At 44.2% G+C, this 20,434-nt stretch overlaps 1 protein-coding gene across 1 annotated transcript in view; it reads right to left on the bottom strand.

Moving 5' to 3' along the window:
• Positions 1 to 20,434, bottom strand: part of NT5DC3 (5'-nucleotidase domain containing 3) — a gene marked incomplete at both ends in the record, with an annotated part of 46,555 nt that overhangs the window by 19,367 nt on the left and 6,754 nt on the right. The window contains one exon of the mRNA XM_084255004.1: positions 4,114 to 4,298. Within this exon, the coding sequence (XP_084111130.1) occupies positions 4,114 to 4,298 (185 nt within the window). The remainder of the gene's footprint in view (positions 1 to 4,113; positions 4,299 to 20,434) is intronic.

The raw sequence follows: 20,434 nt of genomic DNA, 5'->3' as shown, positions 1-20,434 counted from the left end.
GGAGCGGCCTGGACTTGCAGGCCGGTTTGTGGGAACGAAGTTTTCCCCAAAAATGTTACAGAAATGCCCAGAGCAGCTTCCAGCCAAGTTGTTACTGAAACAGAGCAGAGCCCGGGAGCTCCCTGCGGGCATGATTCCTGTGACTCTGCGGCTTGGCACCTGCCCCCTGCCTGGCTAGTCAGACTTCCAGATACAGCAGCAGCCTCTACATCACACTGCCCGTGAGCTCCTGAGGGCCATTTGAAGTAGCCTAATTATGAGTCTATTTAAAGGCAGGGCAGAAGGGCGTAAAAACAAAGCTCTCTGCCTCTCTGATACCCACAAAAAAACATGAACTGGGGATAAAAGAACCGGCGTTCACGTGGCGATGTCACACCAGGCACAGCACACCCCTAACTGACATTCAGTGACTACATTGAGTGTGTGCTGAGCTCGCACCCTGGCCAAGGTCTGGGAATACAGGCGCGAACAAAACTGACACAATCTCTGCCTCTGAGAAGCTTCCAATCTAACTTGGGGAGGCAGACCAGAGACAAGTAACCCGGCACAGGGCCTCACAGGGACAAAAAGTACCATGAATACAGTACCAGGGCTCAGAGATCTGAAAAAGGAAAAAAAAAAAAAATGAGGCTGCCTGTGGCAAGAAGGCGGAGGCAGCATGTGCAAAGGGCCAGAGGCAGGAGGGTGACCCATGGCTCTGGGAGAGGCAAGGAGGCTGGTACAGTTGGAGCAGAGTGAGGGCAGGTGGGAGGGGAAGGGAGATGGGGTACTAGCTCTTGGTGGACACAGGAAATGAAGATACAGACCCAGTTACTACCTTAATTTTTTATTTCCATTTTTGTAAAAACTTATTCTTGCAAAAAAAAACAGAAAGAGAAAAGGTAATTAAGAAGGGGTTGGAAGTTTTACATTTGCTCCTTGGGAAGATGCTAAATTGCAGACTTACTGGTTCTATTACTGTGTGTCTTAAAAGCAGATGGCTTTCCATCCCGACAAGTACATTTAGCCTTGGCAGGAAAAATGGCAGCAAACTCAGTGCATGTTGGAAGAATTATTTTGTTTAATCAGAGCAAGAGAAAAATCTGCATAATCATAATTGATTCTATTAATAAGCCTGAGATAATTAGTGCTATGACTTCTTTTCTTTTACCAAAGCAACAAACAGACATAATGGGAATGAGAGTCCAACCATCTTAAATTTAGATGCTTTTCCAGTGACGATGGTGCTTTTCTTCCATCTATTTCATCTCTCTTTGCCCTGAAATTCCATAAATTTTTTATCTTCATAAATTTCTTGCCTTCATGTATATTTAATTTTCATCTGAACAATAAGAGGGTAGGAAGGGAATGTGTTCATCCCAGAAGGGGCAGCGAGGAATAAGTGCAAGGAAAGCATGGAAGGAAGCAAGGAATAAATGCACGGGACAAGCGTCTCAGAAAAGGATGGATCTGAGTCTGAAGCCTGGCCCTGCCTCCTGCTGGTCCTGCCTCCTGCTGGTCCTGTGGGTTGGGGCTGCTCGCTGATCTCTGAGCTGCTGCTTCCTTGGCTGAACACAGACAGTAACTGCGCAGATAGTCAAAGTCACAAAGGCTGGCAACTGTTGAGGGCTTTCTGTGTGCCAGGCTCTTTACATCCTTTATCTGAGCCCATTACACAGAGGTAGAAACTGAGGCCCAAAGAAAGGAGATGAGCTGCTCAGGACAACCTAAGAACTAAATGGTGAAAGCCAGGTTTTGAACCCCAGGGTCAGCCTCTGGACCCTGTGCTGTCGGCACCTGGCAGCCCACCAGAAGGCAGTGCTGTTAGGATCAACTTCATTTTGTAAGTGTTATCAGAGTCATAGAAAATGCTGCAGACAACCTGGGACTAGTGTGCCAGCACTAAAGCAACACCCTTTTGCACAATCTCACTGTGGGGTGGAAGAGAGATGGTACAGACTGGCAGACTGGAAACTAAGGGCAGGACCATCCAGCTCTTACTCTGTTTCAATCCTCAAAGTTAAAGGAAAGGACCAGGGGCTACATGGAAGAGAAAAGAGTCTCCTGAACAAACAGAGAAATGCAGCAGGATGGCAAGTGGCTGGATGGTTTTATATCTACCAAGGTGAGCATAACTAAAGAAAGCTGGCTGTTAGCTTCGTGGCAAAAAGGGCAAATGTGATTTCTTGGCAAATGTCATTTCTGCATTTTGAATAAGGACAAAATGAGTTGCTTGTTAAACTCACTGATAATCAAAAATGGGGAGGAACATGAAATGTACTGGATCAACAGTCGGGATCCAAAATCAATGTAAACTTTGGCAGCATTAATAAAAGTATGGTATCCAGAACTGGGGAGGTGATGGTCTCCCTTCTACACCACACTGCAGCAGTGTCAGACCTCACCTACAGTCAGTAGCATCATCAGTTCATGTCCTCACATGTGAGAAGAAAAAAACTTCTTTTTAGAACACAGTTGGAGGAAGAGGTTCAAGATGATAAAAAGACTAGAAAAGAGAATGGTTGAAAGAACTGACAATGATCTGCCTGGGGAAAGCAGAGGTCTTGAAAGCAGTGTGCCTGGTCTATATAACACCCAGCCCATTACTCAAATGATAAAACATTAGCCTTCAAGATTTGGGCTTCTGGGTTACTCACACTCACCCATTCAACCCACCCCCAGGCCATCTTTGCCAATAAACTCCTTCCAGACTCCACTGAAATATCACCTACTTAGTTGTTTCCCCAACTCCCTCAGACAGAGAAGGTTGTTCCAACCATCCCTACACATTTCCAGCCCTCTGTCCAGGTCTGGAGAGGCCTCCTCTGGGGGCTTCATGATCTACCTGCCCCCACTAGACGTGGTTCTTCAAGGGCAGTGCCATGTCCTAAACACATTCACCCCTTGCCTGTGACACAAGAGAGGAACACAAGAAAGGCTGAGGGGTCAGGTGAAAAGAAGACAAGAGAAGAGATCCAGCTGTGTGAAGGCAGAATTGTTCAACCAAGGAAGAATTTTCCAGAAGACAGAACTGCCCAGTTGAGCGATTGGCTTAGGGGGTCCCACACAAGCTGCATTCCCTGGGATGCTGCGGGGACTCTCCCAGGGTCCAGTTCAGGCGACCTCGGGCAGGCTTCTCATCCTGGCTCTTGAAATGTGTTCTCAATCTGGACGAGGGCAGAGACCCTGGGGAATGAGTGTTCCTTTTCCTCCTTCCTTGTATTACAGGGTCTCAGCAATTCTACCAGCTGAGTCTCTGCTAATGCATAATCTGGGACAGTCTTTTGTCAAGGAGAGAGTTAAAGGTTTTATTGTTAAACAATGTCTTATGGGCACAGTTTCAAATATGCAAGCAGGTAAACAAACTCCGGAACTCTACTGTAGAACACAAAGCCTACAGCTGACAATATCATGTGGCATGCTCACAATCTGCCAAGAGGACGTATCTCATGTTAAATGTCCACACGTGCACACACACACACACACACACATACACACCAGTAATAATAACAAAGGGGGCAGGAGGAAACTTTGGAAGGTGATGGATAGTTTATGACCTTGGTAATGGTTTCATGGGTGTATTCTTATGCCCAAACTCAAGGAATTATATACATTAAATACACATAGCACTTATGTGTCAATCAGACCTCAGTGAAGCGGTTGTTTTCTTAAAAAGCCATCTTCCAGGGCCTCCCTGGTGGTGCAACAGGTTGAGCACCGCGCTGTGAAGCTGCCCGCAGCCTCTGCATCGCGGGTTCAATTCCCGGCCAGCCAGGGAGATTCCCACATGGCACAGCAGACCTCTCCTATCTCACCCGCTGCTCCCCTCAGCAGTGTATTTCAGTCATTCTGCCTGTTCTGCTCCCTGCTCTGTCTCTGGTGAATTCTCTCAAACCCCACCCCCTGCCCCCCGACAACTCTGGCCTGTACCCCAGCTCTTGTATAAAAATAAATAAATCTTTTAAAAAGAAAAAAAAGCCATCTTCCACATAGAGTCATCAGAAGTTCACACACCCATCCACCAGCAACTGACCAAATGACATGCTATGCACCCAGCCCGATGCCAGGTCAGTCCACAGCTGTTGGTCCAACATCTAGGTGAAGGCAGGAGGACAAATGTCCCAGCACTCTTACCCGGTGTTCATTGATGAGAAGGTCCCGGGCAGCATTAAATATCAGGGTGTGAAGGTGCTTGGAATAAAACACCAAGGTGTAATCATAATCAAAGCCATAGATTTCAATGTCCGACAGGCTCATTTCATTATTTGAGAAAATAGCATCTGGATTCAACAAGTTGCTCATGATTGAAGGCACCAATTCTGGAAGTAAAGGGGAAAGAAATACATTATACCACACGATAAATAGGGGCTAGGATGACGGTTAAATAGAAAGAGGCAACCGAAGGGCAAGAGTGATTTGCTCTACCTTAAAAACATTATGCTGAGTGGAAGAAGCAGTCAGCAAAGACCTTATTAAGATGTGTGGCTCCACTCACAACAGGGGGTCCACAAAGACAGAGAGGAGAGGGGTGATGGCATAGGATGGGGGCTGGGGAGATTGGGAGCTGCTAATGGGTACAGAATTCCTCTTGGGGTCATGGAAATGTCTTAAGTTGATTATGGGGATGGTTGTACAGCTGTGGTAGACATTCTAAAACCACCAAATGGGAGACTTTAAGAGGGTGAATTGTATGGTATGTAAATAATATCTTAAAACTGTTATTAAGAAAGACTTTGCTTCGACATCACAAAGCGAGCTGTTTTGTTTAAAAATAATACAAGCCAGCTCTAGATTTTAGAAGATAAACATACAGATAATTAAATGTAAAGAGAACACATGTCATCATCCAGAAAGAGAGCTGTTCACAGTTTATGTATTTGCTGCCAAGATTCTGTGTATATCTCTTACACAGCTGACCTCACACACATATACATCTTTGTATGAAGCTCTCTAAATTTATTATTCTATAGTGATTGTATTCTCCCATCATTATAGACTTTCTGAGAATATAACTAAATCATTACTTAGGTTTTGGTATATTGGTGTATGATAACAGTAACTGTTATTGTTTTTTTTTTCCTCTTTTAAATAAAAAATAACACTGCAACCTACAAAGTTATCTGCAGCCACCACAGCAGAAGTTCAATCCCCAGCCAGGGAGGTACCCACATGGTGCAGCAGGCCTCTCCTGACTCACCCACTGCTCCCCTTAGCAGTGTATTTCAGTCAATCTACCTGTTCTGTTCCTCACTCTGCCTCTGGTGAATCCTCTCACCCTCCCGCACCTCTGTCCCCCAGTTCTTGTGTGCACAAATAAATAAATCTTTAAAAAAAAGGTATCATTAACCCCTAGGATAACATCAGAGTCCTTCGAATTCAATATTAGTTTGGAGTCTTAGTTTGGAATTGTAAGGATTATAATACCATAACTTTTTCCTTTCTTGGAGGTTTTCCAAAACTCATCCTACCTTATAAAATATCCATGAGTCAACTGGACCCTCTTAAAAAGCAAGAACACCATGTTAGTAATTTTATGTTTCCAATATTTTGAAATATTTTGCCATTTTGTCATTTGGGGAATTATTTCATCATTACCCATCGATTATCCCTATGATTTTTAGGAAAGCTAAATAAAGAGAGCAGGAGAACAACAGATCACCTAAGATGGTGCAATAGTGAAATCCTCCTGTTTTTTTATTGCACTGCCCAAAGTATTACATCATTTTCAAGAAGGTATAAAAAGAAGTCTGAAGATGGGATCTTTGTGGTCCTCTGCTTTCGCTTTCATTGAGCATTCATATTTATTCATTTTCCACCTATTATGGCAAAAGAATAAAACCAGCACATGAAGACATTTCACAAGTGCCAGGTGAGTCAGAAGATGAATGCAGAGAGGCAGATCACAGCTCTCCGGAGTCTAAGGATGACAGAGAAGTCAATCACAAAGTGAAACCTCAGATAACGTGCTTTCAGTAACCATATTCTAGGTGAAATGGAGGATCCAAAAAAAAAGAAAGAAAGAAAGAAATTGAGGATCGAAAACTGAATAATATAGTTCTAAAGACAAAAAGGACAGATGCGATTCTCCTCGGCTTAGTCTGTTCACAGGGAGTCTTTAACTAGGAAGAACCTCACTGAGAAGTTATTTTGTGACAAGAACACAGGCTGCCCTATTTTGCTATAAGGATTTTTATGTGACAGTATTCTTTCACCATCTATGATGTTTATGCACCAAAACCGCTGTGAAACATCACACAAGTAGACAAATGCTGCAGACAGGGGACTTTCTGGAGACAGGCACAAAACAACCAACACAGGCACACAAAAATCGAGCTGACCACATTCTGCTACCAAAACCATGATGTTGTATTTTAACTACTTTTTATATCATCAAGGACAACCTCCTGGCTTTGCTATAATAACTAATATTCTCCAAGCACTTGCCATGTCCTGCATGTCACCATGAACTCTTTACACTACCATGCAATCCTTACAACAACCTTATGAAGTCATGTCCCATTTTATATACGCGTTCACCTGGGGCACAATGACAGAATTTGCTGAAGGTCACACAGTCACTACTGGACAGAGCTCGGAATTGAACCCAGAAGCCTGACTCCAGAATCTTACACTCAACTCCCTTCCCCAAGATTATGGGTCTCAACAAGGATTTGAGGAAGATGCATTTTTTTTTTTAAGATTTATTTAATCATACAAGAGCTGGGGTACAGGCCAGAGGTGCGGGAGGGTGAGAGGATTCACCAAAGAGAGTGGGGAGCAGAACCAGGCAGATCTACCTAAATGCACTGCTGAGGGGAGCAGTGGGCGAGGAGAGGTCTGCTGCACCATGTGGGTTGCTCCCTGGCCAGGGATCGAACTGGTGCTGCAGTGACTGCCAATAGCTGGATAGCTCTGTCTTTAACCCCTATGCCAGCAGGAAGGCCCCACTTCTTTTTGAGTAGCAATGGCCCATGTTATCCACTTCCATTTTAATGGGCCTCCTGAAATACTCAAAAGATGACACTGCTCTTGCAGGTAACAGCTTCAATCAGGGGATGGTGCCAGCGACAATGACATCTTCTGAGCTTGTAACTTGGAACCCTTTGAGACCCTAACGGAGCTGGAGAAGCCTCTCCCCAGAAAAACACATATGCAAATTTTGCCAAAACTTTCAGAAACCTGACCCCTGAAGCCTACTCCTGGTCCCACATAAGAGGCCACACCACCTGAGAGCCAGCCCTGACGCCCTCGCACAGACCCTCCAGGCCAACAAGGCCAGCACCTGGGACGCAGGGACACTTGTCTCCCCCACTGACGCCTGAAAGTGGCCGAGTCCACTGAACCTCTAAACAGTCGAGACCCACCAGTCATTCCTTTACTTCAAAAGTTTCTTTTGTCAAAATGAATGAGACAAAAACTCAGGTTCGCTGTTTTGTTTTGTTCCTTTTGTAAACAAGACCGAATCCAGGTCAGGGAAAGGTGACTGTCCACAAGAACCGTGCTGAGCGGGGAGGCCACGCAGGGCCAGCCAGCTCCTCTGTGCTCCTCACCCTGGACCTGCTATTTTCTGAACATGACCGCACTGTCCGTGTGGAGGAAGTGAAGTGGGATCACTGACAAAAGCCAAAAGCTCCACTTTCCCAGATGACCTTTCCAAGGGAAGTCCTAAGGGCCTGTTTCAATCAGTTTATATTTAGATGCACTGCCGGCTCTAAAGCCTCCCCACTACCTGAGAAGCAGCGGAGAAGCCCTCCAGGAAACACCAGCAAGATGGAAACTCACTGCTGGTCAGCGCATCTCCAGGATCCCTGGGAGCACCGTCTGGGCTGTGCTCACAGCGGGAGCACCATCCCAGGCAGCTCGGGCTGTTTTAATTTGCCAGCCCTCGATATAAATGCAAGCAATGTCAGAAAATTAAAAGGGATTTCAGCACATTCCAGGCAACATCTCAGAAAGGGTGCTAAGAACAAGCATGAATAATTGCAAGACAAGAGAAGGCCCAGCACTATGGAGAGAAGGTGCCTGTCTACACTGAGACTGAAGCATGAACTGCGGGCTCTGCACAAGCCACTATGTGCAGAGCAGACATAGGAGGGGGAACCGGTTTAGAAAGTAAGTTCCTTTCAGACCTAGTGGATGATGACAGCAAGTCTACACGATCTGCACAGACATGGAGACTGCTCTGGGTCTGAGGGGGCAGGCCCAGGGCTAGGGTGGCTGGACCAGCCCCATGGGGCACTGGGAACCATGTGGAACAACCCATGGGAAAAAAATCTGTAAGCTTTCTGGGGTTTGCAGAAGGAGCTGTTTCTTTCAATTGTGGCAGAATATGCATAACATAAAATTGATCATCTTAACCATTTTTAGGTTGGGTCAAGATCATTCACAGTACTGGGCAGCCACCCCTGCCAGCCATCTCCGTGACCCTTCCTCCTGCCAAACTAACACTCATCCCCTGAAGTGGTAACTCCCCATCCCCCTGAGCCCCCAGCCCCTGGCAACCATCATTCAACTTCCCACCCCTGTGAACTTGGCGGCTCTGGGTTCTGCATCTAAAGGGAGTCACACAGTATCTCTCTTCTTGTAACAGGCTTATCCCATTTAGCATAATGTCCTCAAAATGTCATCATGTTACAGCATGTGTCAGAATTCCCTTCCTTCCTTCTTAAAGCTGAATGATGTCCCATTGCATGTGTCTGCCACGTTCTGTTTATCATTCAGCCTCTGGACCCACACACGGGCTGCCTCCACCTCTGGCCTTCTGTGCAAGGTGCTGCCAAGAGCACAGGGTGCAATGTCTCCTCCAGGCCCTGCCCGCACTGCCTTAAGGCAGAGACCCTGAAGCAGAACTGCTGAATCATAGGGTAACCTGCTTATTAATTTCTGGTTATATCCACTGTACCATTTTTTTCTTCTTTTTTAAGAGCACCAGAGAAGAAGTCCTTTCTTACCAAATTTTTATACTTCGTTCCTGATGAGACTATGAATGAAGTCAGAACTCAGAGAAGCAGGCATTTTCCACCTATTCCAGGAAACATTTTAAGAGGTGTGAGATCTCAGTTTGGGAAGTCGGGTTTTTGCCAAGTACTTCATCCCTTGAATGATCAGAAGTGCTCAACAGCTCTCCTTTGCTACAGGCCTCAAGTCTAACAGAGCAGTGTGTGGGGACAGAGCCAACCAGAAATCCACGGCCCAAGTGGAATCTAGGGCTGTGCCCCATGTCCTCAGAAAGGCAACTTGACTTTCCCTCAGCCCTTGGGTGCACGGCATGGGAAAGCTCTAAAAGGCCAAATGCATCTACCAGATACCACACCTGCCCTCAGCACTATCCCAGGCACTAGTCAGATAGAACAGGAGGCTGTGAGGGGTGAGTCTGGTAACTGAGGTCCTAAAAGCAGCCTGTGGTGAGAAACAGTGTGAGCACCAGTCACCTGTGCCATCTGTCCCGTGCCCACCCACCTGCAGTGTGTCTCTCCCTCCTCCAGGCACATGGGGAGGAGCAGGACCCTCCCTCCACCGCCACTCCCCACTCTGTCTAACACACTGTGGCAGAAGTGACATAGTCACTTCTAGATCAGAGCACATACCCTTCCCTGCTATCGCGGTGCAGGAAAACCAAAATGACTCCATCTTGTATGAAGGTCATCCGAGGCCTGAGACTGGTAACTGCCCTATCCTGGGAAGGCAGCCGATTTCCCCAGTTTCTTTTATATGCAGTAACCTAGACTCATGCTCCATACAGACATCTATTAACAAAGACACACGTGACATGCACCCCAGACATCTGGCATCATTAGTCCTACAAGATGACCCCTGTTAGGGTGGTGGTGTGGACTCTGCCGCCAGGTAAGTTGCCTTTAATAAGCTTCATTGTGGTTAATGGACATGCCTGCTTGCTTCTTTGGGCTCAAAGTGCCTTCTCCATTTGCAGAAGTTTATTCATTCCCACAGTGCACTCATGGAAACACAGGTGATGGAGACACCACATGGAAGCAGCCTGGAAGCTAGGTCACCCTATGGAGGCAGCTGCCCTGGAGAGCTGCCTGAGGGCCCAGCCAACTTTGCAGCAGTGAGAGAGAAACTTTGGGTATAGCTATCTGCAGCACGTCATGACTCTGTTGTCACAGCAGCAGAACTAGCCTAACTGATGTCCCTTCCATCCCTCCAGAATGCTGGACTTCCATGGGAAACTGCTCCTCCCCAACATTCAGGCCTAACGATTTTGTGAGGGTCCATTCCTGACTCTGGGTGGAGTACATGTGACCCAGGACACCTGGATTTCCTCACCAACACTGATTATTAGCCAATCATCATCATACTTTGCTGCAGCCAAAGTGAATGAATAAGTCTGAATGGAGAAATGTTTGAATTTGCAAGGGAATTTCAAGGAAAAGGCACTCTATTCTAAACATGGACCTTAAAAGCAGCTATGTGTCTGGAGATGAGCAAGGTCACTACCAGGAACATTAGGGGAGGCCATGAGAAAGGTAAGCAGATCAAAGACAGAGAAGGCACCCAGTGAGACCCTCGGAACTTGGATGGAGCCAGGTGTGAAGCTGGTCCTACTTTTGGATTTTTCAATTAATCAAGCCCATAAAATTTCTTTTTGGGGGGGGACTTAAATTAAATCTGTTTGAGTTGGGTTTTCTATTGCTTACAGGTAAAAGAGTCCTACCTAATGTTCACTTCAAAGACATTCAGTGACTCAAAGTCCTCACTGCCTACAAATTTTAACTTTTTAAACTGGCATCAAAGACAGTCCCTATTTACAATTCAATCCATCTTTCCCATCTCAAATTCTCCTTCATTTGCCCTATTTTCAACAAAATGTGTGATCTTCTACTCTGTGTTCTCCAGAGTACACTGCAATTGAGGACCAACTTGAATTAAATTTGCCTAGAATATTCTGTCTCTTTAATAAACAGTGGTTAGCTACAAGTGCAGAGGACAACTAGGACTTCCCTTACACTTAGCTGTAAAACAAATACCATGTGAATCAAAGAGTTAATTTTTTTAACTCAAAAAAATTTTAATATGAAAAAGGCAGGAAAAACATAAAAGATTGCTATTTATTTCCTCTATGAATAGATCATAATAACTTCCCAAATGTAAAAACAACAGAATAAATCACAAAGGGAAAATGACGGCTTTAGAGCATAAAATTTTTAAACATGTGTATCCAAAAATATCAAAAACAAAATTTGGGAGAACAGGTATGTTAAACAAAAAAATTATAAGACAAACAGTCAAGGATTGTTATCTTTAATATAAAAAACCCCACACAAATCCTAATGAAAACAGGACTCCAATAAGTAAATAGATAAAGGTTATAACCCACAAGAAAGGAAATTAAATGGCTAATAAATGTAAATATTCAACCATCCTAATTCTTAAAAAAATATATAAACAATTAGACAGTTAACAACAGCTCTGCATGAAAGGTGGAATTACAAATGGTTTTACTGTCTTTATTTTATATATATTTTATTCTATAATAAGTGGTGCTTCTTGGCTAAGAAATGAAAGTAAAGTGTCATGTTCCTCCTATAAGATTGCAGTGGCATTTTTGTGGCTATTTCTTCCTTGAGGTCTTTCTGCTCTTGTTTTTTGTTTTTGTTTTCCTTTATTGAAGTAACATTGGTTTACACTGTGTGTGATTGAGGGGAACAGGACAAACGTCTCTGGTTTTGTTTGTAGTGGCAGAACACAGCTGGGGGTGATGCTGGGATTGAATTGTAAATAGGGACTATCTTTGATGCTGGGATCTGGCAGCCTCCCTCCTTACTTTTCAAAAATATTAATCAGTATAAGTTTTCTGGAAAGCAGCTTGGCAATGTGTCCCAAAAGCCTTTTTAAAATATTTCTACCCCCTGACCTAGTAGTTCTCCTTCTAGGAAACTATGCTAAGGAAATATTCAGAGATGTTTGTTGATCAAGATCTACATACAAAGTGCTGGCTGCAGCAGTGTTAATGAAGCAGATCCTGGGGAAACAGGCTCCATCTGGAGGCCCAAATGTACATATCAGAGTCCGAACTCCAGAACCAAAATGTGCTAACAGGAGGTGATCTAAGAGAAATGTCAAAATGCGCTGGAAAATCCTTGAAGTTCAATTTCTTGGCAACGCGAACCACAATTCTGAAGACATTAAGATGACAGTTTTCTTTGTTTAATTGGGATTTTTCTTTTGGGTATAAGCCATAGATCTCCAGCTGTTTGCCTGATTAAAAAGAATATACAGATTGGGCCTCCCCGGTGGCGCAGCAGTTGAGCACTGGGATGCAAAGCTGCCCGCAGCCCCTGCAGCGCCCTTTCGATCCCCGGCTGCTCCCCAGCCACTGCAGGAGGGTCCCACATGGCGCGCAGACCTCTCCTGCCGCCCGCTGCTCTCCTCAGCAGTGTACTTCGGTCCTTCTGCCTGCTCTGCTCCCTGCTCTGGCTCTGGTGAATTCTCTCATCCTCCCGCACTTCTGACTGTACCCAGTGCTTGTATAAATAAATCTTAAAAAAATATATATATACATATACATATATATACATATACATATATATATATATATAGTAGGGCAAAGAAAATGTCAGGCTTTTCTGCCCTTCCGCCATCAGGATAGATGATGGATCCTTGTCCTGAATGCATGTCTGATGGCGGGCACCTGGAATAGGGTGTGGGCATAGGTAGATGGGATTCAGCTGAGCTAAGACTGTGCTTTTTAAGGACGGCGTCACGGGGGGACGCCAGCAGCAGCAGCAGCAGCACCAGTAGCAGCAGTAGAAGCCGAAGCAAAAGCCGAAAGAGAAGCCGAGAAGCAGCAGAACGAACGCTAGAGAGCCCAGATAGAGTGAAGACTTGCTGGGGGCTGGGAGGCCTGCCAGCCTCCCAGCCCCCCAGCCAGCACCCCTGCCTGCCATATGCCTGGTGAACCCCAAATAAAAAACCTGCAAAACTACTGAGGACTCTGACTCCTTTACCCGGTCTGCATGGGATCAGAAAACCTGCCCTGTGGTCCAGTCCTGCCTTTACATATATATATACAGATCCAAAGTCTCTGGAGAAGAAAAGGAAAGGAAAAGAAAGAAAAGGGAGAAACAACTTTTTTCCCCTAGAGAATTTTTAAGGTTACAAAAACAGAGAGAAAGCCTGCATTTCCCCCTCTCCCACCCTCAATCGGTGAATCTTCCCAGCACTCAATGGACCAAGTCATCCTAGTGGCTAGTACTCGCCAGCGCTGGCTGAGTCAGGCAGTATCTGCCCAAGGACCTCACTAAATGTAAAGCACCAGTGATGATCCCCACTATAGAAAGGAGCAAAGTGAGGATGAACAGAGTTAAACAGTTCAAGGTCACATTTCTCTGTCGGTAACATAATCCCATGTTCCAAAACCAACAAAAGTTAGAAAAGGTTAGAATTGGTGTTTTCCCTAATTTGACCCGTCTCAACTTGATCATCATATAACTCAAGAGTATTCACCAATATTCAAAATACTGTATGGATGGCTTCATATTTATTTAACATGATTTCAAATTATCTTTGAAAAGTTCACATGAAGACTGAAAACAAGGTGTGGACATTCATTTTAAAAGTACTCATTTAGATTAAAAAATATGGGGGGGAGGGTACAGGCACTTTCTGTGTCTAAGGTGAAGCAGTATTTACATTTCCTCACTATCTCCAAAGCAAACTAGCTTTAAACCTTTAAACTTTTTATCTGTAGCTGCCAAGTGAAAACGGACAAGAAAGACAAATCCCCTCCCAATGATTTTCTCTTAGCAAATGGTACCATGTTACAACTTCCTTTTATCAAGCAAGGCTGGGGAAGGTCAGATGGCTCCTCAGTTCTGCTACTGTTGCTTGTCTGAATGTGAATTTGTCCTAATGCAACTGACAGGAAACAATTCGACCATAATGAAAACCTTTATGTTTACAATATATCAAAAACATGGTTGTATCCATTTAAAACACTTTCTGCTATAATATATCAAAAATATGGTTGTATCCATTTAAAACACTGTCTCTTGGGCCTCCCCGGTGGCGCAGTGGTTGAGCGCTGGGTTGCGAAGCTGCCTGCGGCCTCTGCAGCAACGGTTCAGTACCCAGCTGCTCCCCGGCCACTGGAGGAGGGTCCCGCATGGTGCACAGGCCTCTCCTGCTGCCCGCTGCTCCCCTCAGCAGTGTACTTCGGTCCTTCTGCCTGCTCTGCTCCCTGCTCTGGCTCTGGTGAATTCTCTCACCCTCCTGTGCTTCTGACTGTACCCAGTGCTTGTATAAACAAAACAAATAAAGTCAATCATTAAAAAAAAAAAAAAAAAAAAACACTGTCTCTTAGAAATTGGGCACAATTAAAGAAGCAGAATGGTGAAGAAATTAAAATACAGACAATGCACAAGCTGTTACTATTAAGCCTTAGAGAGTTAAATACAAGTTTTTCCCACTCTCTCCAGTTTCTCCATTAACCATTCAGCTTTAAACCACTTCTACTTCTGCAATAGTCCAGTAACAGATGCCAAGGTGAATCACAGGGTCTAGGGTATCCTTTTACAATGAAGGTGCACATCTGTGGGGTAACCTGCCCAGTACACCCCAACCCTTAGATAAGAAATGTTGCCTCCCCACCTCTAAACACACAAATTCTATACCAGGCCCTGGTCCTCCAGTACAGCTGTTAGCCCAGGTGAGAACACCTGACTCACTGGGCCACTCCTAGCATCCCACCTCCTGGGCAGGTGGCCCACCTCCAGCCAGTAAAACAAGAGTCTTTCCTTATTTGTTTTATATTATGGCTGTAGTGAGGTATCAATTATGTATAATAAACTGCACATAAAGCATGCAGTTTGATGAAGTCTGATATGTGGATAGCGTGGAAGCATTAACCCAATAAAGATAATGAGTCTTTCTAACATCCCAAACATTTCTTCACACCCATTTGGGTCCCAGCCACCCTCTCTCCTCCACCCCTGCCTATCCCTGAGCAACTACTCATCTTCTTATGGCCATATATGTTTGCATTTTCTATAATTTGCATTTCTATAATTTGCATTCTATAGTTTGCATTTTCTATACTTTGTATTTTCTATAATTTCTACATAAATGGGATCACACAGCAGTAATATGTTGGTAAATTGGTTTTCCCACTTCCTAAACTCTGAGGACTTTTTCTAATGAGCACTGACTGCACACCTACTATGTGCAGGCACTGCAGGGCAGCACACAGGGATTATAAATACTTAAGCACAGGCCCTACAGTGAGCTACATCACAGGCCAAGAAATGCCACCCTCATGTGTAAATTAAGAAGAACTAGACTCAGGGCTAGGTGTGCCCCACAGAGGAGGTGACAATTCTAAAGGCATTTTATTGCATCAAAAAAGAAGTTTTCATTATTCACATAAATTTATATATTTTGCATCATCTCCAGAGAAAAACAATCCATGACAAACAGAATTACTCATTTGTATAATTAACCATGCATATGACATTTATACTCCCACCGACAGTTAAAATTATATCTCTTATTACTCTGTAAGTAATATCTGTGATTCTGACTGTTCCTTAGAAATCCGTCATGCTTCCAAAAGTTCCAAAAATAAAACTACATGCAACCACAATTGAAATAAAATTATATATAGGAATGATCTAATGACAACCTATAAGTCCTTTAATAAAAAGCACTCAGAAAAAAAGAACATTTGCTTCAAGGGAGAAACTTCTAAGAAAAAGAGAATTTACTCACATCAAAAGATCACATACTAGGCAAACTATCAAGACTTTTTCATTCAGGAAGAAAGGAAACAGAAAAGGAATAAACAGTAATGCCTTTCTATGTTGTGTGCAGGGCATTTCTCGGTCATTAATTCAGCTAATGTCACCAGGACTCCAGGAGGTAAATACTGCTATACCCAAATTTTCAGATAAAAAATAAGGATAGGAAGTTAACTGGTCCAAGGTTGCACGGTTAGCAGACAACAAAATGTAGATTGAGTGTCTGGCACAGTACTTGGCACACAGTAGGCGCTTCATAAATGTTCGTCCCTTCTTTTCTCTACTCATCCGCTCAGCTAGTATTTTTCCTACATTAGTAAGTTATCACCATGTTTGGAAAAAAACCACTCCCCAGCTCTTTCAGGGAATCCTTGAGATCAGAATTATTTTTACAATACTAAAATGTGGTGGGCAGAATAATGGCTCTGGAAGCTGTGACTATGTTCCCTGACATGGCAAGGGAACTAAAGCTGTCTATGAGCTGACTTTAAAATAAAGAGATTATCCTACATCATCCAGGTAACCCAGTGTCACCAAGAGAGCTCTTAAATGCGGAAAGGGAAGGCAGAAGACACTGTGTCAGCTTCACGTGATGTGAGAAAGACCCACAGGCCATTGCTGGCTTGGAAAATGGAAAAGGACATACGCCATAGAATGTGAGAAGCTTCTAGAAACTGATAAACACAAGGGAATGTGCCGCGGACCAGCACAGCAGTAGACGGGGGAGGTGCAGCAGGAATGATCTTTCCTCGGGCCTCCAGAAGAGAATGCAGTCCTGCCAACATCTGGCTTTGGCCCCATCCAACACACTTCAAACTGCCAACCTCCAGAACAATAAGACAATAAAACTGTGTTGTTTCAAATGACTGGATCTGCAGCAAATTGTCACAAGAATGGTGGGAATTTAAAAGCGAGATCATTTGCCTTTTTCACTCTTGTTCTCTCACCAGTGTACAGTGAGCCTTCTGAGGGCTACCCGACGTGTGATACTGCAACAGGCTGGGGCAGAATCAGATCCGAGAACCCAACTGTCATCTGGAAATTTGCAAGTTTGTAAAACCAAGACATTCATCTAAAGTTCTTTAATATTGGAAAACAGTCACTTTTCATAAAAAGTATGGCTCTTTGTGTTAACGGATAACAGGTTTACTGTTGTTCTCATATGAATCAATAAAAATATGCTTTCAAAATCTCTCAGCTTTCATTTCTAACAGAGTCATTCAGTATGACTGGCATATAAGCAAAGTCTCTTGAGATCTTCGGTAATTTGAAATATGTAAGAGTTCTCTGGGAACACAAGTTTAGAAACCACTGCTCCAGCTGTGGCCGCCTGGCTTACTATGACAGCTGAAGTAACCAGCACAAAAAACACTTGTGAAATAAATGGGCACTGGCACCACATTTTGACATTAATGGTGCTTCTCAGGTAGATGATCCTGCTCCAAATTGCAAAAGCAACATTCCTACCTGCTCGGAGAGGGACATTTCTAAACACAAATTAAAACTTTATTTGGGGTCATCGGTCAGTATCTTACCCATTCACTTACAAAGTAGCTCCTCAAGGCCTTTAAAAAACGATGACTTTCTCAAAGAACCTACCCACCGAAGAACAAATAGTTCCTCTAAACCCCAGCCAGCCAGTCGGGAGCCTCTGATTCTCTGGGGTCCCTCAACTACATAAAGGCAGGATCTAAGCTGAACAAGTACAAATAAGAACACGCTTCCCATCAACCTGCTAGTGCATTTTGTTAACCTTTTGGAAAATTACAAATTTTTTGAAGCTTTTTCCCCCCTTCCTCTAAGACCTATCTTGTCAATGTAGCCGTGGCAAAGAACAGACTCTGCCTGCGTCCCAAGGGAAGCAGGTGCTTTTTCCACCTGAACCAGCCAGGCCCCAAATGGCTCACTTTCAGCAAGACAGCAGCAAACCGCGTGAGGGCAAAGGCGAGCTTCCAAAACCATGCAGCGGGAGGGGGGCAGTGAGGATGCCTGCTCGCCACCTTCGCACTGAAGCAGCAATCATATGGGAGGGGAGTCAGAACGACTCCCGGTGACTCAGGCCATCCAAAATAAAACTGGCAGCCTTGCGATCATATGGCAAACTCCAGCAGATGCCAGAAAGGCCGTAACGGGGCTCTGGAAAAAGGGATTCCTTCTTCCAGCAGAACACTGGCCTCTGAACTCCAGGGCTCTTCCATTGAGTCTATGGCTCTCTCCTATTTCAGGGATTTCCTTCCTACCTGAGCATGTGAAAATTGCTATGTGGCATCTTTCTCTCTTTAACCTTTTTGCTACTTTGTCCTGCGGCCACAGGGTCATCAGTAGCAGACACCAGCAGGAAGGACCCTTGAAAGAATGTATCATGCTACTTTTTAAGACCTATGGAAAGAAAGAAAACAAGGACCCTCATCCCCAACCACACAGTTTAGGGAGTAAGCCCCTTGAGCCCTCGCCTGTGTTAAGCCTCCCCCTTTACAGGAGGGGACCACTACCCCAGTTTTTAGACTGTCACCACATGCATGTACGTCCCATCAAATTACCTACAGTCTTTTTCGTGTGTTCTCGAAACCATATGTCTGCAAATTGCTTTTCTTACCCAATATTATGTTTTTAAGGGTCATCATGTTGATATAGATGTGTAATTTTTTAATATTTTATTTTCTACAATTCTTACATCATTTTTCATTTTTGCACAATGCATGCATTTTCATTTTGGTTATATTCCCCATACAATTGCACCCCCCCTTATTTTGGCTCTAATCCTTCCTCTCCCCACCTCTGCCCCCCCCCCACCAGTGTGTCTCTGGTTTATAGTTGCTTGTTGATTTTGACTTTTACTTTGTATTAATTAGTCTTTTTTCCTTGTCCCTTATTTAGGTTTTCTAAATTCCTGCTATGAGTGAGACCATCCAGTATTTTCCTTTTTCTTTCTGACTTATTTCACTGAGCATGATCCCTTCTAGCTAAACACATGCAGTTTGCAGCAACATGGATGGAGCTAGATGCGTAATTCTTATTCAGGAGTCAACATACACTTTCTGTAAAAGCCTCTTGGGATATATTTTGAGGTGTGCAGGCCACAGAGTCTCTGTTGCTACTTGACTCTGATATCATAGCACAAAAAGATCCCCCCACCCTATGGGAATGAATGAGTGTGGCTGTGTTCCATAAAACAGTATACAGGCTCAGACAGCCGGCGAGATGTGGCTTGAACTATAGCGTGCAGTTCTTCCAACAGTGAACATTTATTTCCTCTTGGAGCCACTTTAATATTTGCCTGATAGTAACACTTGCTGGTTTTCTTTACTGTTATTAACCTTTGCCCAAGATCTCTTGCCCTTTTCTGTTAGCTTCAACGCATCCTTCAACATCTTCATTTGGGGGTGTAGCTCTCATCAATAACAGCCAACTAGATATTTGTCTTGTGTCTGACCTGGCCATCTGTCTTGCAGTCTGGCTATCATCATTACTGATAGATGCAGTTACTTTCACAACCACATATTATGATATTTCCTGCTTTCTCTGTTTCGTTGACCTCCTCTCCTGTTCTCTATAGACTTTTCTCTCCAATGTCAATATTTGCTGAAATTTACTCACATGTCTACCAATATCTGTATTCTCCACCTGGGCCAGGGTGGAAAATCTGTTCATCCAGGGAGAGACTGTATTTGCTTCCATCAGGAATCCCAGGGACCTGGAGCCACTTTCTGTTTATTTCTCAGTTTGAGATTACCACTTTGAGAAAGCAGCAGAATAAATTCAAAGCCAAGTCCAGGGGAGGACTAGCCTGTGATTACAGTGTCACAGGGAGACTTCCATAACACACACACACACACACACACGTACACAGAGGCACAAGAGCCAAGTTTCCCTGTTATCTCTCCACATAGAAGGCAGCCCTCTGTGGTCCTGAATTTAAGTACACAGGGAAAGAGAGAGAGATGGGTAGAGAGAGAACACAATTTATGTGTTCCCTCCTAGCAGGCATAGCAAATAGAGCTTAAGAAATGCTCCCAGGAGGGTAACACCTTAGGGCTGCTCCCCATTCTTTATTTTCAGTCCCTAACATTTCTCTCCAGTTTCTTGGAACTCAGCTATGTATCCAAAACAATGTTCTGTATTTTTTCAAAATGTTTGCATCCTCTTCAAAAAAGTTCACCTTGTCGGACAGTGTGGAATCCACCAGACCACTAGAAGCCGAAAACCAGAGAACTCTAAAATAAAGATGATATTTGTGTCCCCACAGAGCTTTATGAGCTTGATGGTGGACTAGTTTCTGACCTTGGCTTGTAAAATGCAGATTCCTGGGCCCAAGCTCCCCACCTGAGGAATCAAAGTCTCAGGGGCTTGGAAATTCCATTTTCAAATATGTTCCCCAAGTGATTCTGGTGTGCAACCAAGTTTGAGACCTCAAAACTTTTAAATGCTACTTAATGTCAAAGACTGGCAATGGAGTTATCATGGAACCTCCTTTTTACATTTTATCTCCTTTTGCTTCATATTTCTACCAGCCAGGATGCCCGAGTGGAAAAGGAAAATGAACCCTAGATTTGGGCCTCTCTGGTGGCACAGGGGTTAAAAACTCAGCACTATCAAGCTATCACCAGCCACTGTGGCTTGAGTTCGATCCACAGCCAGGGAGCTGACCCACATGGTGCAGCAGACCTCTCCTGTCTCACCCGCTGCTCCCCTCAGCAGTG

The sequence above is a fragment of the Talpa europaea genome (genome assembly GCF_964194135.1).
Source record: "Talpa europaea genome assembly, chromosome: 15".
In the NCBI taxonomy this organism is placed as follows: Eukaryota; Metazoa; Chordata; class Mammalia; order Eulipotyphla; family Talpidae; genus Talpa; species Talpa europaea.
The sequence above is the reverse complement of the archived record's forward strand: the minus strand, read 5'-3'. Positions and strand labels throughout refer to the sequence as shown.